Source organism: Aythya marila (assembly GCF_965140915.1).
Source record: "Aythya marila genome assembly, chromosome: 3".
Lineage (NCBI taxonomy): Eukaryota > Metazoa > Chordata > Aves > Anseriformes > Anatidae > Aythya > Aythya marila.
In genome coordinates this window covers 29819603-29847278 of record NC_139044.1, presented here as the reverse complement: position 1 = coordinate 29847278, position 27676 = coordinate 29819603, and the positions used below count along the sequence as shown (strand labels likewise).

General features: G+C 44.3%; 1 protein-coding gene across 1 annotated transcript; it reads left to right on the top strand.

Annotated features, from left to right (window-relative positions):
* Positions 1-73: 73 nt before the first annotated feature.
* On the top strand, positions 74-27661 carry SRD5A2 (steroid 5 alpha-reductase 2). The gene is made up of 5 exons (XM_082755751.1): positions 74-561; positions 21802-21965; positions 24595-24696; positions 25641-25791; positions 26352-27661. Exons 1-5 carry the CDS (start codon positions 164-166, stop codon positions 26416-26418), a joined length of 882 nt encoding a protein of 293 aa, XP_082611877.1. The 5' UTR covers positions 74-163; the 3' UTR covers positions 26419-27661.
* The last annotated feature ends 15 nt before the right edge of the window (positions 27662-27676 follow it).

The following is a 27676-nucleotide window of genomic DNA, read 5'->3' as shown; positions in this document are numbered from 1 at the left end:
CCCTCGCCAACCGCCGCCCTGCCCCGGCGGCGGGCTGAGGGGAGAGGCGAGGGGGCCGGGCCGGGCGGAGGGGGCGGCGGAGCCCCCCGCGGGGCGCAGCTCCCCTCGGGGCGGGCAGGGGCGCGGGCGAGCGAGGGGCTGCGCCCTCTGACGAGCCCGGGCGATGGGAGGCAGCGCGGCGGGGCGGGGTGACGGCGGCCGCCGCTCTAATAAGGGCCGGGGCTGGCGGCGGCCGCCGGGCGTGGAGCGGCGGTGCCCCGCGCCCCCCTCGCCGAGCATGCACTGCCTGCCCGGGCTGGTGCCGGCGCTCAGCTCGCTGCTGGGCGCCCTGGCGCTGCTGCAGCTGTCGCTGTACCTGCGGGTGCCGTCCCGCTACGGCAAGCACGAGGAGCGGCTGTGCCGGCCGCGGGGCCGGCTGCCGGCTCGCTGCGCCTGGTTCGTGCAGGAGCTGCCCTCCTTCCTGGTGCCCGCGCTGCTGCTGGCGCTGCGCAGCCCGCCCCGCCTCGAGCCGCTGGGCTGCCGCCTCCTCTGCTGCCTCTTCTGCTGGCACTACTTCTACAGGTACCCCGGGGAGCGGGCCGGCCGGGGGGACGCTGCCGGAGGGTACCGCAGGAGTTTGTCCGTCTGCCTCCTCGTATGCCGGGTGTGGTGTGCCCGCTGCTGCTGCTGCCGCTGCCCCCCTGCCATTTCCCGCGGGGTCTCGTGAGGAGTTTGCATGCTGCTGCTTTTCGGCTGGTGGTAAAACCGACTTTCCGCAAGCGGAGAGGGCAGGCGAAAAGAGTATGTCATTCCCTAGTGAAGGGAGATGTGACTTCTGAAGTGAAACCTTCCTATTTCCTTTATCCCAACTCCTAGTTCTCTTTTATTTTATTATTTTTTTTTATTTTCCCAGAAATATAAAACTTGCATGTGACAACTGAGCAAAACTGGTTGTTTGCAACTCAGCCACGATCAATACGTTGAAAATCCAGCAGCAGTCTCTCTCAACAGCCAGCTTAGGGATGCAGACCCTAGGATGTTGAAAATAAAACGGGAAATGGTTTTAAGGGCTAAAACACTTATTTTACAGATGTATTCATTATCACTAAGGTGGTCTTTGCTATACTAAATCAGCTGGAGGATGCTACCTGTCACACACCAGGCTCCCAGAAAGCTACATGTATTAATTGCATGTAGTCCTACTAAATTTAATTTAATGCCTTCTGCTCTTCTCATGGATTTCTGGTCGTTTCAGAAAAGGAAATCAATGAGCACCACTAGACAACTGAACGAGACGTTACCCTGCCGGTGGGCATATATCTGAGCCAGTGCCTTCTTTCCCAACATTTCTGCTAGACTTAGGCAGAAGCCCTGTGTTTTCATACTTCTTTTTCCTCAAACAGTTTGGAGATTCTTCTCATCCGTGGCCAGATTGTACTTTTTCCCTTGTAAAAATAAAAGCTCTCGTTTAGCCAAGTCTACATAACCACCTATTTTGTTTCTAGCATTGCATGTTACTCCAGTATTATTCTTACAGCATGCAGCCTCTTCTCATGCAAGCCATTCGGGAATTCTTTTAAACCAATTAATATTCAAAATATTGCATTGCATGCTAGTGCTCTCTTGTTATGTAGAAGAGCAACAAAAAGAGAAAATGAGGAGTTTTTCTGATTACAAATGTTTCACTGGTTTATGGTATTTGAAAAGAGGTTCAGCACTTTGATATAATATCCAGAGTTTATCTAAATTTTTTTTTAATTATCTTCATTAGAAATGAACTAACAACAGTTTTAAATAATTTAATGTTTAAACTCGACTGCAAATATAATAAGTTAAATATAGAATTGATCATTAATAAAATTACATTTACTTAGTGGATGTAGCCTACTGCAGTTTTTCTGACTTTAAAATTTTGAAGTGAATAAAAATGTTCTGGTTTTAGTTATAAAATTATCCAACTAACTAATCTGTTCCTACTTTTGCTACTAATCATCTGATATCTGCATTTAAGCATTACTTTATGTTTGTATGCAAATAACCTCTTTGTAAAGAGAAGTTTCTTCATATATTGTTGCATATTTTAGCAACAACTTTATCTCTACAGGAAAGCTTTTATTGTTCCTAATTTTGTCAGATCTCTTTACACCAAACATGCATGTGGAATAGAAGTTTTAAACAGGTATGCCCAGAAGGACAATGTGGATTATTAGAGAAACAGACTTTTAAAGACCACTATAATAGCTGTTCTGCCTTCCTCTATGCTGTGACCAGCTGCGCTGCCCGCCCCAGTAGGTTGTGTTTGACTGAAGCACCTAGTTCAGAGTATCTTCAGGTCTTGATCCGAAGACCCCGGAAGATGGAGAATCCATCATTTTCTATGGAAAATCTGCTCTTTTCTTTGGTAGTTTAGTCTTGTGAATTCTTTCACTATCACTCAATGTGTTTAAAATGTTGTGCTTGAATAGGACTACTCTTGATTTCTTCCCAGTGTTGCTTGTTGCTTCTTGCTCTGTGCTAATTTAAAGCACTCTGTAGTATCCTTTAGTATTTTCTGACCGTGGTATCACTTATACAGTAATCAGATCATCCTTCAACCTGCTTGTTACAGAGGACTTGCTGTCAGGTCCTCTGTCTGCACTGGTGTGATCCAGATAGTACAGGAGCACATGATCGTATTTCTGATGAACTGGCTAATGCACATGATATGGTGCTTATGAAAGATTTATGTTTTTATGCTGGCTTTCTGCCAGCTACAGGGGAATGGACATTACCTGATCTGACACAGAGCGGTGCAGATACATGGTACCTCATCCAGCATGAAGTTTGTCAGGATAAAGTTACCTTTTCATAAATTTAGGAACAGGTTTAAATGAGCATAATGATTTTGTCCTGCTGTTGCATGTGGTGTCACATAGCTGCAACATTTTTTATTTGATCTGAGGTATCATACCTAAACCAGATTTATCACGGCACTGAAGCACGGCTGAAGGCCATCAATGCAAGGCAGTTCTTCCCTCCCTGGAAACTATTTTCCTCTTCTCCTTTCCTACATCCATTTTAAAGCGAAGACCTCAGAGCTGGCTGTAGCACCAGAGCTGTAGGACCGTATCTAGAGACCAGCACCTTCCCGTTCCCATAGGCTATTCCCATGCTTACAGACCACAGGATGCCTTCTGCTCCAGAGTGACGCCGGGAAGCCCTGTGTTTCCAGGCTCCTTGGAGCACCCCGGAGCTGGTTCTTGCTAAGGTTACAGTCCCTTTAGGGACACTCTTTGCTTTGGAAGTCATTTTCTGAATGGGCTCAGTGCTCCGGGCAGCTGCCCGACCCGCACCGATGCTCACCACTCGCCTAGAATTTGTGCCATCTGCCGGCTTTTTCGGCGGCGCTTTTGTATCTGCTGCCAGGTCGTTGAGGAATAGGGTGGAGCGTGGCAGGGACCCCATAACCCTTTCCTAGAAAGTCCCGGGGTTAATGCCGGGGGCTCCTGGGGCGGGAGGGGGCGAGGCGGGGTGCCAGGAGCCTGCTCGCGGCCCCACAGCGAGCCCCGCAGCCGGAGGAGGATGCCAGGAGACCTCCTTCGCCCTCCCTCCTCGTGGGGAAGCAGGGCGCTCTCCAGCCTTCTCGGCCACCGCTAGGCAGCAGCCTCTCTCTTCGTGGCAAGCACGAGATGGTGCGTTCCCTGTGGCCGCCGGCAAGAGCTAAAAGGCACTCTGCGCCTGCTGGTTTGGAGTGGGGGGAGCAAACGGGGGAATCCCAAATGTTTCCCTCCCCCCCCCCCCCCCCCCCCCCCCGTTTGTCTGCTATCTGTGGCTGGCCAGCTCTCCGTCTCTCCGTGTGCGCTGTATTACCGCAGCATGGTGTGAATTTAATCAAATCCAGAGGCCCTACGGTGCTAAAGAAAACATACCATAAAAATCTGAACTTATCACATCTGGTTTAGGTAAGCTCACAGCTTCTTCACTTTCCATATGAAGGGTCTGTGATAGCAGGGCCTCCAAAACTGATGGGCTGGGAAGGCAGAGAAGAAAGGAAGAAAGTGAGAGAAGCACTCACTGAATGCCAAATCTGCCATCTGTATCTGCAGTCTCTAGGAAAAGCTGTCTGTGAGCAGAAAATGATGAGTGGCATGAGATGTATGTACCGGAATAGTTCTTGTCATAAATCACTTTAAAGGACTGTGGTTTGAAATGTATTTTGTAATACAGCCTTTCCTGCGAGAGGGGCTGCGTTGGTTCAGGAATGCAGTGAGGATGCCAGCTGAAGTCCTCAGGTGGTGTTGGGGTGGGTGGGGAGCCTGTTCACTGCATTTCTGTTTTGCATCCCATTCAAGAACCAAAGTGGGGAAACAGAATATAAGAGGATGAGAGGGAGCTATCACAATCAAATTCCATATAAACCATAAGGCTGCATTTCTCTTAGAACTCAGACCAGGCAAGAAAAGAGTAAGACAGAGTGGTGGGGGAGCAGAGGAGATGCCAACTTCAACAGTCAGGGAGAAAGTCTTGTCTTACGGAGCTACAAACATAATCCTTTACTCTGTTAGTGTATAAAAAATAAATAAATAAATTTGTTGTTTTAATTTTGAAGTGTGCTCTAGCGGTCTGACAGGCATTAGGCAGGCAGGTCTTTCAGAGACAGCTGAATCCTCAGCCTCCTTTGGTTACAGGTGACCCATCTGGTGTGCCTGTACTTAGTTTTCTACAGAGATCACTCTGAAAAAATCAGGGAAAGCCAACTTTCATGGCTCAAGAATGGGAAACCAGGAGCATTTGAACCCTGCACAAATTCTTTATGCATCTCTTGGCCAGTACTCCTCCCTCCAAAACCAAACTGGGATTAGAAAGAAAAAGCTGCTCCCTTTCCCCAAGCTCTGCAAAATGGGCTCATCCAGTCTTCTTAAGCCTGCCTGTATTGCCTCATTCAATGGTATTTTGTACTCATTCATAATGGGGTTTTATTATGTTTTTTTTGAAACACCAAGTAGATAAGCAGAGATTAGATTAAATTTAAACTGTATGTTTCTAAATAGGAGTCTCCTGGCTAATACTAGATTTAATCAGACCATATAATAGCCACCAGCTTCAATCCAGAAATTATTTTTTCCCCAAAGAAATACCTATTTTATCTTTTGTTCTTAGAAAGTCATCATCATTAATTGTCAAGAACTAAAGATATTTCAATAGCGGCCTCTTGAAACCTCTACCATTCATCTCCCAGCACATAACATGCAGGTATTTGACAAGTAACAACCACAATTCTCTATTTTGCTTCACCTCGATCCTTTGCAGTAGATCTTAACCACATACCTTTTGGCCTTCACCAGCCGTCCAGTAACACATCTGCATTCCCTCTTCTGTTTGGGCTTAACTCTAGATCTGGTAGTGATATCCCTAGAGGAGGCTGGCCATTCTCTCTGCCTCTTTCATGCATTCTTTGCTGCTCAGTCAGTGAGTTTAACTTTTTGCAATTCATCCCAATGAGTTTCAGTAATGCCAGCTATATCCAGTTTCATCTCATCAGTGAAAATATTAGATTTCTTGCTGTTTCTACCCAGGTTCCTCAAATTAGCGTGTAAGTAGTCAACTAAAACATCTCAGCATGCTTTGTCCCAGAAGTGTAAAATGTTCACATATCCAGAGCTGCTATTGAATTTGCTTCCTTGCAGTCTCCTCTAGCATTATTAAATACCCTCATAATTATTCCCTTATAATTGAATACCAGCTGATTGCCTTCCTCACTGTTAGTACAAACAGTCTCATCTATATGTTCCTTTTCCATTGGAAAATGGCCTAACGTTACAGACACCTGCAGTTGTTGCCCAGCATAAAGCGTACCCACATCATTTCTCCTTTTATCCCTTGGACTGGAAGAATTTCTGCAGAGGTATTGTAGAATCACAGAACATTGTGAGATGGAAGGGACCCACAAGGATCATCTAGTCCAACACAGGCTCCACACAGGACCACCCAAAAATCTGTGTCTGAGAGCATTGTCCAAACGCTTCTTGAACTCTGGCAGCTCAGTGCCGTGACTGCTGCCCCGGGGAGCCCATCCCAGTGCCTGACCACCCTCTGGGTGCAGCACCTTTCCCTATCCCCCAGCCTGACCCTCCCCTGTCCCAGCTCCATGCTGTTCCCTCGGGTCCTGTTGGTGTCCCCAGGGAGCAGAGCTCAGCACCTGCTCCCTCGTGAGGGAGCTGCAGGCCGCCATGAGGCCTCCCCTCAGCCTGCTCTGCTCGTGGCTGAGCAAACCAACGGCCCTCAAGCTGCTCCTCATATGTCTTCCCCTCCAGACCCTTCACCATCTTTGTAGACCTCCTTTGGGCACCCTCTAATAGTTTTATGTTCTTCTTTTATTGTGGTGCTCCAAACTGCACACAGTACTTGAAGTGAGGCCACACCAGAGCAGAGCAGGACAATCCCTTCTCTCGACCAACTAGCAGTGCTGTGCCTGATGCACCCCAGGGTAGGGTTGGCCCTGCTGGTCACCAAGGCACACTGCTGCACTGCTGCCTCGTCTTCAGCTTGCTGTAGACCAAAACCCCCAGATCACTTAGGTGACTTAGACTTATCTTTCTTCACATCTTTTCAAGACAGCGTGCCTGCTATCAGTATATTTCTACGTGATGCCAATTAATCTGTGATTTTTTTATTTTTATTTTTTAGTTTATAATTGAGGTTTTCTTCCGAGTTAGACATTACTGTGTGCCGCTCTCTTGCTCTCCATTCCTTGTCATGTCCACCCCTCCTGCTGTGCCACCTAAGGCAGTAATTCCCAAATTTGGTTGTTCAAGAAGGTTTTTTTTTTTTTTTTTTTTTTTGTGTGTGTGTGTGTGTGTGCTGCCCATCATTACAATTTAGCACTCCAGACTATACCTGTTGTCTTGCAGTCAAGCAACTGGCTTCATATACCAAGTGTCTATTCTGTCCTCCGGAAGGAAAGGAAGGTATGGTACATGCAGAGCAGATCACAGAAGTTTTTTCTCCTTGTTCCATCTCTGCTACCTGGAGCAGGGCCATAGCTAAAGTAGTATTTGTGCTTCCTCTGAAGCACCTCAGTCGGTCACTCCTGTTTGCCTGTCACTGATAAATAAAGGCTCAGTGGGTGCTCAGTCCCAGCCGCTCTGGAGAGAGCTGTTCAAATTGCAGAGACCTGAAGTCCCAGCCATGAGGCAGTCACCAAGGCACAAGTAGGTCCTTCTGATCTCACCCAGGTGGGCTTCCAAACCTCAGTGAGGAAGTTACAATGCTCTGTACCCTGGGAGTTTAAAGCCTTGTGGAAAGATACATGCTGAGCATTGAACTCCATTGAGCTTCAGTTAGACTGAAGAGAACGTAAAGATTTGTATCTGCATTACCAGATTCCTGCTGTTGATATTTGACAAGCAGAATTGTAAAGGAGTAAACTAAGAGAAAAAAGGCTACGCTATATGCAAGAGTCTTAGTAAATGTTTTTACTTTAAAATAATATTCCTTCTACCAAACAAAGAAATTACTTGTTTTGATCGTGGGAAGTCTGCAGTATCCCTTTATTAGGGCTGCTCTTTTAAGTATAAAATAAAAAGCATGGGAGAAGAGCTAAGGTTTGTTCCATACACGCAGCAGAAATTTTCACAAGCCCCTTTGTGTATTGAAAAGCTTATACACTTAGGTCATTTCCTAGTTCTGGAGATCTCAGGTAAGAATAAAAACCTGTGAAACAGCCTTGTACTATTCTGATTATAAATATGTACACATTCCAAACACTGCATCTATAGGACTGCCGGTGGTGATATTCATGCTATCTCCTTCAAAATTAAAGTCATTTTGGTCAAGTAGAATTATACTTAAACTATTAATCAAATAACCATTCTTATGTTACACACCTTGAAGTGCTGTTCTCTTCTAGATGTTGATTTAAATGTGGCAGGTGAATTGATCAGTAGTCACCCACAGTTGACATTTGCCATATATACCATTTTGCTTACAACTGTGCTAGATTTCACCAACCTAATCCAACACTTTTCATGCTAGGAGGCTGCTACTCAGAAAAGTCTTTGGAAAATGTTCCTGTATAAAGGTTGTCTGGAAAGAGATGTGTTGTCTACCAGAGGAAGTGGGTTTGCCTATCTGTGACATTAAGGAGCAGATCACTTCCCTGCCAGGACTACGCTGAAGCAGATCCCAGGGCCGAGTGAGGACTCGTGTCACTTTGACATGCTGGTGAAGACGACTTGGATTGCCTTGCTATAAAGCCAAATCCCTTTAAACTAGGCCTTCATGCCACCATCTGAATAAGCTAGCTGGGCTACTCAATGCAGTCTAATTGCATAAGGGTGTTCTCCTGGTAGAGATGCACATTGAAGTGGTGTGACCGGCAGGACTAGGGCAGTGACTGTCCCTCTGTACTCAGCACCTTGAGTGCTGTGTCCAGTGTTGGGCCCCTCACTACTGGAGGAACACTGAGGTTCTGGAGCGTGGGCAGAGCAGGGTGACCCTGCTGGTGAAGGGACTGGCAAACCAAGCTTGTGAGGGGCAGCAGAGGGAACCAGGGCTGTTCAGTCTGGAGAGGAGGAGGTTGATGGGTGGACTTGTTGCACTCTACAGCTGCCTGAAAGGAGCTTGCAGTGAGGAGGGGGTCGGTCCCTTTTATCTCAAGTGATGAGACACAAGGAAAGGGTCTCAAGTTGTGCCAGGGGAAGTTTAGGTTGGATATCAGGAAGAATGTCTTCACCAAAAAGGTGGCCAAGCATCAGAACAAGCTGCCCAGGGAGGTGGTGGAGTGGCCATCCCTGGAGGTATTTAAGAGAGGAGTGGATGTGGTGCTTAGGGACATGGCTTGGTGACAGAACTTGGTAGTGTTGGGTGAGGTCTGGGCTTGATGATCCTGAAGGTCTTCCCCAGCCTGGATGATTCTGTGATTTTAAGTGCTCTACTAAGTGATGCAGAATACTTCTGGAGAGTGTTGTCCTAAGCAGACCTGTCAGGGACTCCTGTCACACACCTGGGGCAGGAAAATGCATGCGCAACTATAAAACTTTTGCTGCTCCTGAGAACAATGAAGGGGAGAAACAAAAGTTGTGTTTACATTATGCTATTGAGTTCTTTGTGTGTGTTTGCTTCTCTTTATAACTTAAAAAAAAATAAAAAATCATCAAAGCATTCGTGTTTTCAAAGTTGGCCTGGGCTAAGGTTACTAAAGTCAAGAGATGTGTCTCTGGCTGTTCCCAGCAAAAGCAATTTAAACTTGGTGGAGTTGTTTCTGGGAAATGCATTTGTATTTGTTCATAAAAACTTCATAAAGTTTGTCAACTAACATCTTTAGAGTCTACTTGTGCTGAGCAGTTCTGGTTCATCTGAGGCTATAAGCAGGACCAAAGTGTGCGAGCCTGCAATCCAGCCAAGTATTGTCCAGGCCAGCACTGCAGGGGCAGAGCAGCGCTTCTCATGCATTTCAGGCTGGTAGGGGTGAAAGGGTCCCCTGTCTGGAGTCCTGTCAGCGAGGGATAGGAAAATACAATTTGTCTTGAATGCAGAGAAATAAAAAATACTGTGAGGCTTCTGGTCAGGGTTAGATGGCAAGAGATAGAAAGGTCAGGTGAAAGAGCAGAACAGGAAAGGGCTAGTAAGAGAAATGTTAGAAACAGAAAGGACTGAGAAGAAATGGAACAGAAAAATTGCAAGAGGACAGTATTGGGGTAAATCTGGGGAACAAAGGACACTAATACTGACATTTTCTATGAATTGAGTGTTTCACTTAGCAATTTTATGAGATAGGAAATCTTTCGATGTAGTATTTAGTTTGGAAGGGAGCAGAGCTGGCTGTGACTCAGTGTCAGCCCATGACAGGTCTTTTCATTACAAAAAATAAAATAATAATAAAAAATAAATAAATCTTCTGACCATTTTAGTGTGAACATAAACTCGGGACCTCAACTGGACATTTCAGATTCTGTTCCTCTCTGTGTCTGTACTGCCATGGATGCCATGAGGTCATACAGGTTCAGGAGTAATTTGGATTACTACCTTTCCAAATGAAAGACATTCAACCAATGTTTTTCAAAATGTGAACCTAAGGATTTAGAAATTATAACTTCCAACTTCAACATTTTTTACTTTTTTAGAAGTAGAACAACTTTTTAGGTATCAGCTGTAGACATTGATCAGATTAAACTGCTGATAGAAGGCTATGTCTGAGATTCTGACTTATAATGGCAGGATGCTGCCAATTACAGGAGCGGAGGTATGGGAGGTATTGAAAACTAATCAAATCGAACGTACTCAGTACTCCTCAAGACCTAGGACACGTCTATGCAAATGTGAGTCTCCAGGACATTTCAGCATGGACCTGACTTCCTCTAATTTTTAGCCATGCAAGTTGGAGTTCCATGTTTTTTGTTTGTGGTTTCCATATTCGGTTGCTATAGTCTACTGGTTAAAATGATTATACCAATCAACAGCCCTTCAAATGCAGCATGGGCTCCAAGAGTTTAAGTGTTGCAATAAGCAGTTTTTCTGCTTTGTCATCATATATCTTGGCCTTTGAATTTCTGTCTTCCTTCAAAAATCAAGCTCATCCTTATTGCTTTTGAATTAGTTTGAAATACAGACACAGCTGAGGACAGAGCTTGGTCTGGCACATGGAATTTAATGACGCACCATGTTTTTAATCAGACTAATGCAAGACATTTGTTTTAACTAAGCTGACTGTGCAAAGCTGTCAGAGATGAAAAATAATTTGAAATGTTGTAATTGTTCAGTTAAATGTGTTTTTGAATGTGTGCAGGGAACAAGTCTGTTAAAAGGCCTGAAATTTTCGTATGAAAGAATTAGGCTCCAAACTTGGAAAAAAATGTATGTAGTGTTTCTGGTCATTACGTTTATGAAGAAGACTTTCCCAACACGAGACAAACCCAAACTGCTGCAGAAGTTTATTGCTCAGTCTTTCAGTTTCTCAGAGCATGTCATCGCATATTAAGAAACAAGGAAGAAGATGACCCAGTGCTGCACTTCTGAACCCTGTGGGCGGTGGTGAAACAGTCAGAAATCCTTCTACCGTTAGCCTGCTGCATGGTGAAAGGCAGAAGCACTCTCAGCCGAGGTAGGGCCTTAAACCATTTTAATTTATGACCTCAGTTTTCTCACAGGTCTTCAGGTCTTTTTTTTTTTTTTTTTTTTTTTTTTTTTGAGCAACTCATAGCTCACAATCTCAAATTGCTTCATGTTGCTGAATAAACAACACAGATGTGTCAAGTCTCCAGACTTGGGGTGAGACTCTGAGGTAGCTGCTGGCTGTCACCAGATGCACTCATGACCTTAGGTCTGTTTCTCAGTCTCCTGTAGTCCCCAAGTGTCCCTCCTGCTCTGTGAGCCCCTGTCACAGACACAGCTGCTCGGGCTGATCAGCGAGGCAGCTGGGAGCCTGCTTGCCTTGTGTGGGAGCAGTGAGCACACTGCCTCTGAACACATGCTCACAGGTCCCCAAGTGCGGACGTGCTCCCCAGCCAGAGACTGGCACAGGAACCTCCACCAGGTTCCTGGCCTGTTCCTCCTTCACAAAAAACAATTGCATGGGCACTTAGGACAGGGGGAGAGCAAACCCAGGAGGTCCTAACCTGGTCCTCACCTCCACAAGTACCAAGCATTGCTACTGGGAGTAACAGCCAGTCTCTGCTGCTCTCTGCCATAGCAACCGTGTAGACCAATGCTGTTATGTGTCCAAGTTATGCAAGAGTTTATCAAGAACTGACCCTATGGAGGCAATGCAAAGCCAAATGGAATTGAGAATTAAATAGTTTAGGAAGCACAACACATTTTCATGGACAAGTCAGTGTAAACTGTACTAATACTGTGTCATGGCTGAGTCATTTCCAGCTACAGGATCTGGAAAATCTGTTGTAGAGGGGTCAAGGACCTGTTTGGGAGCCCAAGAGAAGCAATCCTGTTGCTAAAGATATCCAGTCATAATTGCAAAGGGAGAGGGACAAAGGTGAAAGAACTACAAGACAGAGAGGCAGAGTGCAGTTGTTAGGTAGCAAGAGAGACAAATCTTGACTAGAGGAAAAAAAATCATGAGAAGCCATAAGGGAGGCAAGAATCTGAAGAAGGAAAGACAAAGAAAAGACAAAGTCAGGAAGGCTGGAAGAGCAAAATGGAGAAAGAGCTGGAGTTTAGGCTTAAAAGAGGACAAAAAGGTCCTTACTGGACTGGAAAAAGCCAGTTAATAATGTTTTAAATACTACTAGCAATGTCTCTTGCAACTCTCCAGGGGCTTTCTGAACAGATACGAAGGCTAGTGTATGTCAGTGGGATACAGTCTGACCAAGATGTAACTTTGGAGGGGGTTAATTTACCAACTGTCTGGTTTTCCTTGGTCATTTCTCAGCCCCATGTGGGCCACTTGTGGGAAATAAGTACACTTTCTCTGATAAGTGCAGTTGTAAGAGCACAGATTTGTGCATCCTTGGGTTTTGTACCATTTTTCATGTAGATGTGTCCTTTTGTTCTTCTCACACTCTGAGCCTCTGTGAACTCTTTCAGCTCTCCGCTCCAGTGAAGCAGGGAGTTTTTTGAAGTGCATAGCACAGTGTCTGGTTAAGTTACTCTGGCACATGTTTCGTGCCTTTGGCAGGCACCCATAGTTTAGCAATAGGAACAAAGTGATCTGTCTTCATAAATATCAAGTGGTTATTTCTGGAGAAGAAAAGAGTGAGATACCTTGCTGAAATATATGCTTTAGCTGGCTGAGCCTTTGACACACTATTGCTTAGATAAAACAACAAACACTCCCTTAATCATTATGTACTGCTGTCCTTTAGATACCAGCAATTAGTAGAGGCAAGCATGAAGTACTGTGGTTGGTATCTGCACGTCTGTCTTCACCGCAGTTCATCTTTTCATGTTGACCCTAGTCCTGTCTTCTACCACTCATACAATTTTAAATCTGGACCAAGTTTAGTTAGGGTTTCAACTGAGATAGCTGACCTGGCATTGGGTTCAGTCTGCAGCCTGAGTAAGAGGTTTTGCTCATGCTAGTTTTTGTTGTTGCTGTTGCTGTTGTTGAGTTAATTCCAGATCTCATCACTCCTCCCCAGCTCTCTCTCACCAAGATAGCTCCAAGTTCCCATTCTTGTACAGCTCCCGGCCATATAGTCCTTGAATTTTCTTCTCAGTGCTTTGACCTGTATGGACAAAATTAGCACAGGAGAGGCCTCCACGAGCTCCAGTGTCCTGTAATGACCTAGCCTGCAACAGCCCAGAATTGCAATTGCAGGGTAAATTACAGAGAATAAGGAAAGACGATCAGTCTAAGCATCATTCCTGATGGGCATTTGTCTGACTTGTCCTTAAAAACGACCAGTGATGGATGTTCTTCCAACCCTCCAGCTAATACTTCTTTATTTTTTGCAGCAACTTTTAATGAAGTTGTAAGTTGTTACAATGTCATCCACAGGTTTTCTGTCAGGTGAAACAACCCTGAGTGCTTCAGTCTTTCCACATAGCTCACATTTCCTAAACCACAGCTGTTTTTCTCTGGACTGCTTCTGCTTTGTCCCTGCATGTTATAAAGTAGAGTTCAGCTGTACTTAGTATGCTCTAAGTTCCTACTAACACCATGCAAAGGGGAAAGATTGCTCTGAGTGTCTCCATCAGCACTCCTGTTTCCACATTATATATTTTATTGCCTTCTTTACCACAGGCTGACATTCTGAGCTCACGCTGTTTGTGCCCTACCAGCATTCCCTCTACTATCCAGACAGTTTTCCAGTTTGTCTTACATCTGGTTAGACTTACCCAAGTGTTTTATTTTATCATTGTCTTTACTGAATCAAACCTACTGTTTTAAAAATAGGAAACCAATATTTCAGGATTGTTGTTAACTCTATTCCTCACTCTTGGTGTGCTCAGCATCTACCAGAGTTGTGCTAGCCATAAACATATTAAGAATATTCACCTTTTCCCAGAAGCATATCACTCACAAAAACCAGAAAATAATACCAGAATAATACCAGAATAAAACCAGAATAATACCAGAAAAGTCTTTTACAGAACCTCTCTCAAAATACCCTTTTTACATTGATAGTGAACGACTGTTAATGATCCCTTGATACAATTTAACAATCAATTTCACTGCCACTTAAAATAACATCTTCTATATCAGGAAACCCCAAGACGCTTCTAAGACTGACATGTAAGACAGTATAAAAAGTCTTGCTAAGATCAAGACATGGAACAACTGCTGCTGCTACCCTCCCTTTCCCATAATACATGCAATTTATGTTAATTCCTTCACTAAATAAACCTATTTTAAGAAAATGGGATTACCTAAATTAAATATAGAAATAAATCCTGCCTCCTGCTATTATAGGTGTATAGCACTCCTGGAGGCAGAGGCTGTTGCAAATACTAGTTTGGCTTTTTAGACAAAAGGTCCATCATGCTGTACGTCGTGGACTCCAGTGCTTTGCTGTGTGGTCTTTGTGGGCAAACTGTGGGTCTGCGTGGGATGGTCTTGATTCCAGCATGGATCTGTACACAGGAAATCATTCCTTTGCTTTATTAGCTTCACTTTACCTTCTTTGGCTATTAAAGAGCAAAATATTTTGAAAAAAAAAATCCCAGTCTTTCCAGTGAATTTATCCAGTTTGGCAGACGAGATAGATAGAGACAGCTGGTTCTAGGATCTTGCTCCAGTCACTTTTGGTTATGGACATTCAATCCATTTTCCCCAATTTTTAGTCCATCTTTCTTTCAGATCTCCTTTCTGCAAAAAGGAAGACATCATAAAAATTTGCTTAGCTAAGAGCAAATATACATAAAATAATATTTCGCAATTAGGGGTATTTAAAACCAATGTGGAATTTCTACTCCAAAATGGAAACCTGTGAGGAACAAATATATCAATATAAATGTATACTGATTGTAGCTTGCTAATGGACTGCGTCTGGCTGGCACAGCTTGCTAATGCACCAAGCCCAAGAATTTTGTTCTTGGTTTCCCTTTAGAAAATGCATAATAATTGAAGTGTGGCACTTGTTACCTGCTAAAGCCAGTAGAAAAGATCACAATGATTCAATGCTTTTCACGATTCAATGCCTTTTCTAAACAGTGAAAGGGAAGAATTCCCCTTTGCTGGTTCTGACTGGGTGCTGGTAATCGCTGGGAGATACCAGATTTTTCCAGCGACAACTTCTGAAATAATGGCAGAATAACAAGAGGAGCAAGGAAGTAATTCATACACAGACTTGCAAAATGCTTTTGAAACCTGGCTGCTGTTGCAATGAATTTAGAAAAGCAGGAATGTGTTCCTTGGAGTCAAGCCTACACAGTTCTTCCTTACTAATTAAAAACAAATACCCATTATTAGGTACTGTTCTTTCCTTTTTTTTTTCTTTTTTCTTTTTTTCCTCCAACCACATGTATTTTATTAAGTGAAGCACATCTAATCATTCCTGCATGCACTGATGTGAAGAGGACTCAATTTCATCCCTACACTGTAGATGTCCTTCTTACTTTTCTAACCATATAGCATGCCTAAAATTTGTAACAATTAACCACGTGCTCCCAACTAGTACTAAATTGTCAGAATGACTGACTTTACGCGTTTACAGTGTTGAAATTGAACATTACATAGCTCACATTCCTCAGATTTATCTGAGGAAAAAACCTCACTGCATCATTTTTTTTAAGCAATGGTTGATAGTAGTGTAGAAGCAGCATTTTATTCTTAGCCATTCACATTGGGTATACATGCCTCTGCAAATTATTGTAGATCTTTTCCTAAAATCCCACTTTATTCAAATGCAGTTGTAAGCAGCTGAGCTTTTCTGATCCAGCACCAAGAATTCAACCTGAAGTCTGTATTAAACTGTAGGCAAGAAGTCAAGCACAGTTGTTGATTCCCTTTGACTGTCAATCTTTGACGGCGCTGGCTTCTGCAAGTGCTGCCATCCATGGTGTCAGCCTTCCTGGGATAGTGAGTATCACTCGGGAGCTCTGCTCATAAATGCCAATGTTAAGCAATTGCTTTTCTATTCTAGGGAGTTAACTCTGTTGTTTTTAACTCGCTCAGTTTGTGTGTGATTTTCTCAGACGAGATTGGAGACACTATTAAAACCCTCAAGTTACCACACTGGCTTAGAGCAGAGATCTAAGGGCACTTTGTGCCCTGTCTTGGTAAAAGTCTTTCAGAAGAAAGTGCATTAATTGGTGGTCGGTCACCCAGGGGAGATGCTATCCTCTGTCTCTCTGTATTGGAATATGATTTATCCACATTTATCCATAGAAAAATGCATATGCATTCCAAAGCCTTAGACTTTTTCTCCTCTTTATTAAAGGACCTGCCTGTGTCTGTAACCTGTGGTTATCCCCCTTCTTCTTCCAGTCCTACTGAGCTCTCTACTTTTTTTTTTTTTTGGTGTGTGTGTGTGTGTGTACAATGTTATTATGAATATTGATTGCATTTGAACTTGCTTCCTTTCAGTATCATGAGAACTTCTGCACACAGATATTCAGATCCACCAAATAGATCATTTTCTATTATTTCTGATATTTTTTATCTCCAATATATCTTCTCATTTTAATCTTCAGTCCAAATTCAGCAGACCAATGGTCCAGTATAGGAATCTCTTCCAGGCCTCTTCTTATTTTGCCGCTCTGAATCCTTTTCCATTTCTGCTGTCCTTCCCTCAGTCAGTGTTGCCCAGACTTTCCGTGCTCCATTGCCCTTTCTCTCAAGAACTCCTGAAAGTTCTGGTGCCATCTCTGGTGCCATCTCATGGTGCCATCTCTGTCTCAGGGTTTCCTCAGTCCTTTTTCCATCCCTTAGTCAGATGTGTGCCCGTGTTTTTTCCCCAGGAAAGGTGAGTGCTTCTTCCAGGAGCCTTCATATAGTCCTGAACCTGCTCCTAAGAGAGTGCAAAGAAAAAGTGTCCCTATGAACAGGCTCCAGGTTGGATGAATTTTCTAAGTGGACCACAAATAACCCAATAATTATAGATTGAGCAAATTTTTTTTTTAGACAGAATACTCAGCAACAAACCCGAGGTGACAGGTTTACTATTGTTTTTTTGCAGCTGGACTGTAAGCTTGTCAGTATTGTGTATATCTTTCTTGTTCCTTAAGTTATAGCAACCAAAACTTTGTTCAAAGATTTTTGGAAGAACGTGGAATTACATGTGGTTTTGAAAGGAGAGTGAATTTCAGCTTTGTGTTAGTCATAGCTATCTGTTAATCTGCATGACTGAAGTAAAAAGGGAGTTCTTGTTCCCATCACAATCACTGGACAATTATTTAAGATGAGTCTACAGGACTGGGCCTTGGGCCAGCAAGTGATTACAGCTCTATGGTGGTCCCAAACACTTGCAGCAATGCAGGAAGGGGCAAGGAAGAAGGGGTGCCCTGTAGCTGGTGGTCACCCAGGGCCACACACAGCCTCCACAGGCAGCTGCAGCTAGACCTCAGCTCCTGATTTTACAGCCTTCCAAACATCAGGAGATGATGTGCAACTGCAGTACTGCAGTCAGGAGATCTGGCGTCTGTCCTGGACCTACGGCAGGTATTGCCAGAGGTTCAGCAGCCCAACAGGCGTTCCTGCATGCCAGCATCGTTGGTGTGCGTGTCGCCTGGGTCACGGCCAGAAATGATTCTTGAGGCTACGCCAGAGCATGTCTGACTGCACACACTTCCTTAACTAAAGGGATGTGGTCCACCCTGTGCCATACAACTGGCTCCTAAGAACCTGCGTGCTTTCGTTGCTCAAATGTTCCTGTCTTATTGACCTTTTGGGGCTATTACAGTCCATGGGAATGAGGAGGAGGTGCAAAGCAGCTTAGGGTGGGATGTATGGGGAGAGGAATAGAGAAGTGAGGAAGCTCTACTGTTGTTTGTGATGCCAGCACAATGAGGGAGGGTTAAAACACTTCTGTTTCACTTTTGAAAGTATTTGTCCTTTTGAACTGATAGCAAGATTGCCTACTGCTTGAAACTGACATTTTAACTGTCACATTTGTTTAAATCCCATTTGGGATAACTGAAAAAAATTGAGTTGGCACATGAAAATGAACTACCAGATTGTGCCCTGGTGTTGACTGTACATGCAGAATAGGCTCAACAGTCTTCTGCAAGTATTCAGTGAGAATCAGTATGATACAATTCAAGAATAGTAAAAGTTAAAAATTGACTCAGAGAGCAATCCACAAATAATTTATGGGATTGGTATCAAAAAGAGAAAGTATGTACATATTTTTAGCACAGACCCTTCAGCAGCAGGGTTTTTGCAATGTGTCCTTTGACATCCAGGAGTCTCCAGAATAATTAGAGGCTTCGTGCAGGGCATCACAGATAGCCCAGGTAGAAGACATCCATCTTCGTGGATGTCTTCAGCCTTCACCCAACTGCTCAGGTATGCCAAGGGCATCAGCAGCTCCCCACCAACATGGTCAAGTGACAACCTATAGCAAAAACTCCTGTGTTGTTAGTTGGCCATGCAACTAAAATAGCGTTGAGGTTACAGAATCACAGGGGTTGGAAGGGATCTCTGGAGAAAATTGTGTCCACCCCCCTGCTAAAAGCAGGTTCCCTACAGTAGGTTGAGCAGGAAAGCGTCCAGACAGGTACTGAATATCCCCAGAGAAAGACACTCCACAACCTCTCTGGGCAGCCTGTTCCAGAGCTCCATCACCCTCAGCGTAAAGAAGTTCTTCCACATGTTTGTGTGGGACTTCTTGTGTTCCTGCTTTTGGCCACTGCCTCTTGTCACACCCCTGAAAAGAGCCTGGCCCTGTCCATTTGCCTCCTGCACTTTACAAATATATAAACATTGGTCAGATCACCTCTCAGTCTTCTCTTCTCCAGGCTGAACAGTGTATCTTGGGGCTTAACACAGTTGTCCCAGGTGTAAAATAGCTCATGCACACTGGAAACACCTTTGGTTTCTAGACTGAAAAGCACAAGCTGCTGCTGCCTGAACTACTGCACCTGGGCCCTGGAGAAGAAAAGACAGCAGCAGGATAAACGCCTCCAGTTAACAAGATGCTGGAGGAGGTCTGAGAACTCTCTCTTACTGGACTATGGTAACATTGGTGAAAAGATTTCCACCTTCCAAGGAAAGAAGAAGAAACCTCTGGTTTCCCCCAGTTTGAGTGGGAACCTCCACAGTTTTCGAGGGAGCTGGACTAATACCTGTGAGATGAAACTGGATGCAATGTCAAGTCATTTTCTCTTTGAAACCTGTTCTTCTGGAAAATAAATGATGGAAAAGGAGATGAATAATTTATTATTCATTCATTTAAAAGGAAGCTGTTGGCAATGGTTTAGTCAGATGCAGTGCCTTTGGCCAGTAAAGATAATAAAGGACTAAAGGATTAGTCATCAATATTGCACTGAAAGATAAAGGTCAAATTTGTCATTGGTCTAAATCCAAAAGGCCATTTTTTTGATCTGTTAGTCTAAAATGGTGGCTTCTGATCCTCTTTTGATTTGCGCATTGCAAAATAATTTCAGCAGAGATGCAGACTCTTCCATGTACTACTTAATCCTATTAAATATCCTCACTTTGTCTCAGCTGTCTTTTCAAAACCCATCAGGAATAGTTTGTGCACTCTCAGGTAGCTGTGTGGCACAAGCTGACAAGCCCTGTGTTAAAACAAAGGCTTCTGGCATTGTTCAGATACAGGAAACTGAGTCTGGCCTCTGGATTAACTGAAGCAGATTTGCTCAGAGAAGTTGCTCCACAACGCAGGTTATTGGATGAAATCCTGAGCTGGATTTTCAGAATTCACTATGAGTCAGGATTTTATTGATGCCAGGATTTTATCCCCTCAACAACAACAACAAAAAGCTGGCACCTCCTGGCTCTCCTGAGGTTGTGCTTACACTGTGCACGGAGCTTCCTTCTGTCCTCCTGCATCCACGGCACCCCTGGTAGGTAGCTCCATGTCTGATTTTTCCCTTCCGTTACTGCTGGATGAACCATCTTGCGAGCGCCTGTAGCCTTCGTACTGCCACGGCACATTCAGGCAGTGCCATGGCAAGCAGCAGCTTCACCAGGAGCTGAGATGAGGAACAGAAGCGAGGGTGGGAACTTCTGTCTGTATCAGCTAAAGAAATTAGGAGATTCTCAAACATACCTATTTTGGACAAGGGGCCTCACTCCAATCTGCTGTGTAAACTCCCCTCCTAAACTCATGTTTCTGTACAATTTGCTTTCTCCAAGTCTCCACCTGTGAGTGTCCCACTTCTCATAGCTGCTCGGGTCCAGTTTGCCAGAATGATTTCCACAGGCAGGTCTGATTGCTAAAGCTGGCCTTGCCTACTCCAGCACCTCACTCCTGAAGGACAAAAGCAATAGCTGGTAACAATACTCCAAAGAGCATTCCTTTCCATGCTTTATTAAGTGTGGCTCATGATATCACTGCCTGAAAAATATTTTCTGTACCTCTTAGCTTTCACTGTATTTAGAAAGATTTAGTACTTGTGCATCATAGCTGTCTTAATTGCCAGCAATTTGGCTTATCTTGCTCTGGAAAGCAGTGAATACATTAACATGTTGTTGCTTGTACTCAGCTTACTCACTTTTAGACATGCTTAATAAGATTCAAGCTAGATTTATAGTGTTATGACATTTTATGCCTCAGCTTGCTGAAGTTGATGTTGGCAACCCGGGCTGTGGATTGCCTACCACTAGAGCTTACATACTGCGATGATAAGCACCATCCAAAGCCTGAGAGGCCAAAAGAAAGACACGAAGAGTGTAGATTTTATCATGTACAGAACTTAATTGGACAGGTAAGAAAATACTTAACAGTCCTGAATATAACATCTCCACTCTCCCAAAAATGATATGGATTGCCTACAGTGTCAAGAGGGGTATGCCCTTCTCAAGTGGAGAACGTGTGATGACTAAAGCCACACAATCACAAATTATTTGCTCCTACAAATGTTTATGCTAGTGTTAGCACAGCCTTTGTCTAAGGAAGCTTTGGTTGCTGGAACTGCATGAAAATCTTGGTGTTTAGCATATTAAACTGAAGTTTATAGCTCTTCTTATTTTAGAGAAGAGTATGAAAGCATGGAGGAGAGGCAGAGACCGGGGCAAAGTGGCCCTCCTGTGCAGGCAACAACATCACTCTGCCTCTAGGTCGAGGTGTCCAAGCAGAGCAGGACAGAGCTGCGGTGTGTCGGAGATGAGCGGAGATCCGAAAGTGGAGCAGGAGGAGCTGGGAAAGGCTATTACACCTCAGGTTACACACCACAGGGAATGGGAGAACCAGAGGGGTCTTGACATTGCCTTCAACTCCACACCCCCCCTGAGCTAAATCCCTCAGGGATCATTCCTGGTGGTGGGATCAGGAATGTCTTCTCCACAAGGAAGCTCCTCCAGAGTGCTTGTGGCACGTTTGGGAGACTGAATATCGGTGTGCGCATGTGCTTCCACAGCTTCCTTTGCTCAGCCCTCTGCAGTACAGCAGCAAAGGGCAGCCAAGGTCTTAATATGAAAGTGCTGTTTGTGGTTTGAGTTCCTCGTGTTACCAGCAAGGGAGAATGAAGGCAGAGAGATATTCTTGAAGCCACAGAGACTCTGGATGAGATTTCGAGCTTCCCACCCTGTGCTCAGTCCCAAGGGACCAGAAAAATCTGGGTATTGGCAGTATTTCTTGTTCCCATTTGTTGTTGGTCTGATTTTGTTACAGTTGTTTCCCAATATTTAATCTTTACTGACTTATATATATATATATATATATATATTTTATGTTTTGTTAAGGTTTTTCTTCCTACAGCAGAGAAATTGCAAATACAATGTTATCATGTAATGTGCTGACTTTGTTTTCTTATCTACCTTAGGACATTTATTTACCCCTTCTTCACTAGAGGCAGACCTTTCCCACTGCAATTGCTTTTCTTTGGCACGTTATTCTGTATCTATAATGGCTTCCTCCAGGGGTACTACCTGATTTACTGCGCTGAATATCCAAACGATTGGTGCACTGACATCAGATTTACATCAGGTAATTACAGCTGCAGGATTCCCAAGATGTAATCTCCAAGCAATTTGTCAGCATTTTGAATTACGTCCTAATCTTCACAGAACATGTGAGTCAAATCAGTTGTGATGGAAATCAGCATAAAACTTGCCTGCTGGCCCAGATAAACTGAATGTGCAATGACATTTTTTTGCTAGGCAGCCACCTCTGAAGGCACGATGAAGATGGAGGGTCTTAGAGCACAGCCTCAAATCTCCAGCCTTGTTTTCCTGATGCCATCCAAGAGCCTCCTGCTGCCTCAGACCTCAGCTGAGCAGGAATGTGCCCCACTTGGCCAGAAATGTCCACCAGGCAGTGGCGAGAGCGTGCAAGGGCAAACTGTGGCTTTCTGTCCCTGCTGGGGTGGTTTGCACTTGATGCAGCCATTCTGACTGACAGAGGGCAAAGCCCCAGCATAAATGAGGCTTTAGAGACAAAGGGCTCTTTTTTCTCCCGTAGGGCACATGGGAAGATTAGAGATCATGCACAGTCTCTTTGTATGTTAATAAGGTTCCTTTCTGTTCCCTAACTTAAGAATCTAGCTACATTTCACCCTGTAAAAACCCTGAGAGAATAACTGAGCAAGAGCAGCTAGGTGGCATTACACATTTGGTGCTGCAAAGAAGATGATTTTTAAATGCACGCTTTGAAATGAAAATCAGCACGGAGTCAGAGGAAGTGTTTTGGGTATGACAAGTACAAAGTAACCAAGGTACTTTCCATACATTGTTTTAGGCACTGGATGAAAGTTCAGCCTTGTGTCACAGCATCACATGTTAAAAATCCGGGATGTTATTTAGCAACAGCTCCCATACATATCAAAGTAAATGCCGCACTGCCTAATTTGCATAATAAATTAAAAATATATTTAATGAGGGAAAAAAAAAAAAAGAGAAAACATTATTAGCAGCACTTAAAATCTCAAATAAAAACCAATGTATTCTTCCTCTGCAGATTCTTCCCAACTTTCTGCTGCTCCTGGAAGCGTTGAGGTTTTACCAGTACTTTTTGCTATGCTTCTTAGCACCCACCACCTCCATTTCATTCCTGTCAGACATGGTTTTCTCAGTGTCTAATGTGGCATGAAATGTAGGGCATGTCACCTGCAGAGTTCCTCAATCAGATGCCTCTAGTTTTTCAGCTAAATGGAGGCTGATCAATGAATCACGCCGCCCAGAAGCTGTCAGCAGCCCTCAGCGAGGGAGCGACTGCTCCGTGTACATGCCCACAGCTCTGTCCATGCGGCCTCGCTGCCGGTGGACTGAGCTGCCCTGGGATGTATGTTCCCTTCCCTGCTCCGGTGACGTGCTGGATAAATTTGTGTTCCCTGGGATCCTCTTTCCCCAGCTGTAAAGTGAGAATAATGAAACTTGCCTACAGCTCTGCAGTAACGTGCACAGCTGTGGCAGGCTGCCATCAGCGTGGATGTGGTATGGAGCCTGCTAGCAGGCTATCCGCTCTTCTTCTTCACTTTTCTCTGCTAAAAGAGATGCCTCAGGAAGAAAAAGAGCAAGCAGCAGCTGACAAGTCGGGAGAAAGTACAACAGCAGGGGTCTCTTAGACTGGCAGGCAGAGGACCCTTTTTTTGTCTCAAGCTAACCTTCCTGGCTACCTCAGCCAGAAAATTCTGGCTACCTTAGCCACCTGTCCCTCAGCTACCCAAAATAAGCCTCTTCCTCAGGTCCTTTGCCTATTCCTTTAACTTTCTGTTCAGTTGCTGTCAGGATTCTATTAGTTATCGCAGTTTCTCTCCAGCTTCTCTCTGATCCTTTCAATCCCTGGCCTCCTCCTTCTCCCAGCCACCCCAGCCCATCCCAGTCCTTGGCCACCTGATGTCCCTGGGGACTGTCAATACGTAGGTGCTGCTCAGCCAGGGGGAGCCTGAGCTGAATGACTGATCTTCCAGATCATTAATGCCTGTACCTGTGGGACCTGATAAGGTCAACTGTATAGCAGTTGAAAATTGGCAGCAGGCTATCCTCACATCTGCTGCTCCAGCTGGTAGCACGTGGTAGCACCAAGCTCTGCTCCCTGCCCACAAACCCATGTGCAGGGATGCTTCTTGACTTTTTAGCCTTTCTTCTTGTAATAGCTTCTTGAAAGCTATCTTCTTTATGTCCTTCTTGAAAATGGAGCCTTGACCTGCCCTCTGGTTTTGGAACGTGCACACATCTCCGACACACACACCATCTGCCCTTCCCCTCGATGTTCACTGACTGTGCTGCTCAGTGACTGTGGCCACCTGGGAAGTTCAGCTTTTTCTCACAGCACCTGAAAGTGCTCTGGTCAGACTGACAGAACAGTCTGCTCAGGGTGGTCATTTTTCTGTGCATAACTGCTCTCCACACTGAAATTATCCAGTGTAGGGGATCCCACGGCTGACACAGAGATACACGGTTATTTTGTCAGCCATCATTCATACTTCCCTGGTTCAGTAGCTTTCTCAGTAGCAGCACATTTTTGACTTGAAAAAGAATCCACCCACATCATGTTAGGGCTCACGTCTGTGTGCTCCAAAGATAAACCTCACAAATGTGCTTGAATTCCTTGGGTAGGGATAATGGGACAGACCAGAAGCTGCCTTTCTAACCCATTTCTCATTTCTCTTCCTTAGGCCTTCTCTTATTTCTGCTGGGGATGGGAATCAACATTCACAGTGATCTCCTGCTGCGCCAGCTGAGGAAACCTGGGGAAGTTACTTACAAGATTCCTCAAGGTATGTTTTTGTCATTAGGGGAAGTAGTGCAGGAAGACAGATGACATTTTGCAAAATAAAAACAAACAAACAAACAAACAAACAAACAGTAATGGCATAAATGCCAGTATTGCTCAGGTACTTGCTGCAGATGCTCCCTGAGCAGCAGGAACGAGCATGAGCTGGCTGCAGACAGTCGGCAGGAAGCAACAAGAGTGTCTGCAAACACAGCCTGTGAGGAGAGGTTGTAGGAAATAGGCTGGATAATTTAAAGAAGATTGAAGTGGGACATGATAAGAGTTTTTAGCCTTGTAAAAGGCAGCTGCAAAGAAGGAAATCCTCTGGTCCGGGAAGAAGAAGCAGTGGACTTCTTACACTGCAAAAGGAAGATTCAAAACGTAAACTTCAGGGAAAAAAAGTCAGAGCTATGAACCAGGAAATGCCTGACTCTGTAGAGAAACATGGACAGCGATCCAGGAGGTCCTGCTTTTGGAGCTGACTCCTGCTGGCTTGCTGTGGATGCTGGTATCTCTCCCGCCTGCCCCATTCCTTGCCTCCAATACTGACATGACCCTTGTAAATATTTTGATTAGCAAGACTGAGATCCAGATTTTGCATTCCCCAAAGGCAGTGGAGTTGCAAAATATTTTTAGGGCCAGAAAAGAATTCAATAAATGTTAATAATTATAATTTGGATAATTCTAATGATGGGCTTTCTTAAGCCCTTCTCCAAATGGAAATAAATGATTGTGAAATGCTGGAAACCTCTGGTTTAGAATTACCTCTGATTCTTATACTTGTACAAGACTCTCCTTGTACTTTGACATGGCTCCACTGGCTTCAGGGAAGTCATTTTAGGTTTCTGTTATGGGTTCTGAATAAGGAAGGTAGGGTATCTGTTGCTGACTTCATGGGAAGGAACTTCCCAGGAGGGTAAAAATCACATATTTTGTCTTTTGATGCAGGGGGGCTGTTCACCTATGTTTCTGGAGCCAACTACTTCGGAGAAATTGTGGAGTGGTTTGGTTTTGCCATCGCAACCTGGTCCCTACCAGCCTTCGCCTTTGCCTTTTTTACTCTTTGCTGCATTGGGCCACGTGCTTATCACCATCACAGGTACCGCAACCCATACTGCTTCCGGCAGTGTGTGGCAAAATGCCAGGGAGGGGCAAAGGAGCAGGGCCAGAATTCAAGATAAAATCCAAATGTAATGCGATGTAGAAGAAGCGTATTGGCCTGTCTGTGGCTAGGTGAAAGTACAGCAGCGTGCTGGAAAACCTGTGGAGTCAAATGGGCCTGACAGTCAGTTAATGTAGCACGAGTTGCATCACTGCTTCCCCTGCATTAGGGCATCTTGTCACCGGGCCTGGTAACGTGAACCTTTCCTGAAGGTTCCTTGCACTCTCTGCAATATTTTGGAGTAGGCAGGCTCCTGTGCTCTGAATTCCTAAGGTTTCTACTTTAGGTCTGCTACAACCTTAGCATTATTATCAGCTTGCACTTAATTAAATAACCAGATACAAATATTTGGGGATTATTTTTTTGCATAGTAACACAGAGAGATTGCAAAGCAAAGTAGTTTGGAGGTGTTATAAGATTCCTCAGCTGAGCTGTATTGAAACTGTCCACTTTTCTTACATGTATGCAGTTTCACTCTCTTGCTTGTTTTCTTTCAGGTACTATCTCAAGACATTTACGGACTATCCAAAATCAAGGAAAGCCTTGATTCCTTTTGTTTTTTAATGATTGAAATATGGACTCTGTGTTCTGTTTTTATAGGGCTTTTTTTTTTTTTTCCTAGTTTTAAAGTTAGGTCTGATTATAAATAATTATACAAATGATAACCTAGGGTTGTAACAGGCAAGTAGATCATTTGGAACTGAAGTTCTTGTTTTAGTTATGGGGGAAACTGCAGGTAGCTGTGGGCACAGGGACTTCCCAAGCAACGTACTTGCTTTTCTGTGGAGTTCTACTTGTGGAGAATGGGTATGACTCCACTGAAATCAGAGAGAAAGCACTGGCCGAAAGCTGATGAAGAAAAGTAGAAAGTAAGCCCATGACTTCAGGTGAAAGTCCTCAGCAGCCACTCCAACCTGCAGCCCTTCTACATCCTACCCCCATGCCGTAGCGCATGCGCCCTCGTGCTGCCAGCACTGCCCTCCGTGTTCCCACACTTTACACTGGAGCAGGGGTCTCCTTTGTCAGGAAAATAACTCAGCCCATTACTTTGCACCTAAAAGCGAGGTTGGCTCCCGGAGCCACAACGCGACAGGAGGACACCTGTGCCAGCACAAGGCTGGGGCCAGGTGCCGTGGTGCAGAGGCACCGTGAAATATATGGAGATGCAAGCACCTTAAGCTGGCACTCACAAGCATGTCTGTGTTACTTCCTTAAGCAATGCCCTCCTCACCGCCAGATGATTAATCTTTAGCCATCAGGATTATTTTTTTTTAATGTACTTTGTTAAAGCTGTTGCAGCTCCATTAGGACTTTTGTTTCCCCTCTGGCAAATCCAGAGGCCTTTTCAGAATAAAAACTTTGTCCACTCAAAACCACTCAATTTTTATTCATAAAAATAACTTGAGATGGTGATGTGTGACAAAAAAAAATACAACAAATAAAAAGCTCTGGGTTGAAGAAAATGTTCTCTGACACTGGCAGTACATTTTGTCTAAGAGGAACATTTTCAGATACTCCTATTAGGAAATGATACAGAGATATTATTGAATTTCCACAAAGACACAGTATGTCTTTTCATAATTTCAGAATATAGTTAGGAATTTTCCAAAAAAAGTCAATAGGAACAGATGTCCCAGAGGATGCTGATAGTTTAGTTACTCTTTAAAGCATAAAATCCTGCTAAGAATTATGCTGAGTAGCTGGAAAGAAAAAGACCAGACCACACATACTAAACATATTACATACTGCTGGAGTAACCTGATTGACTGTATGCAATTTTCTCCAAAACAAAATAAAATGTATGTAAAACACAGAGCTGTGC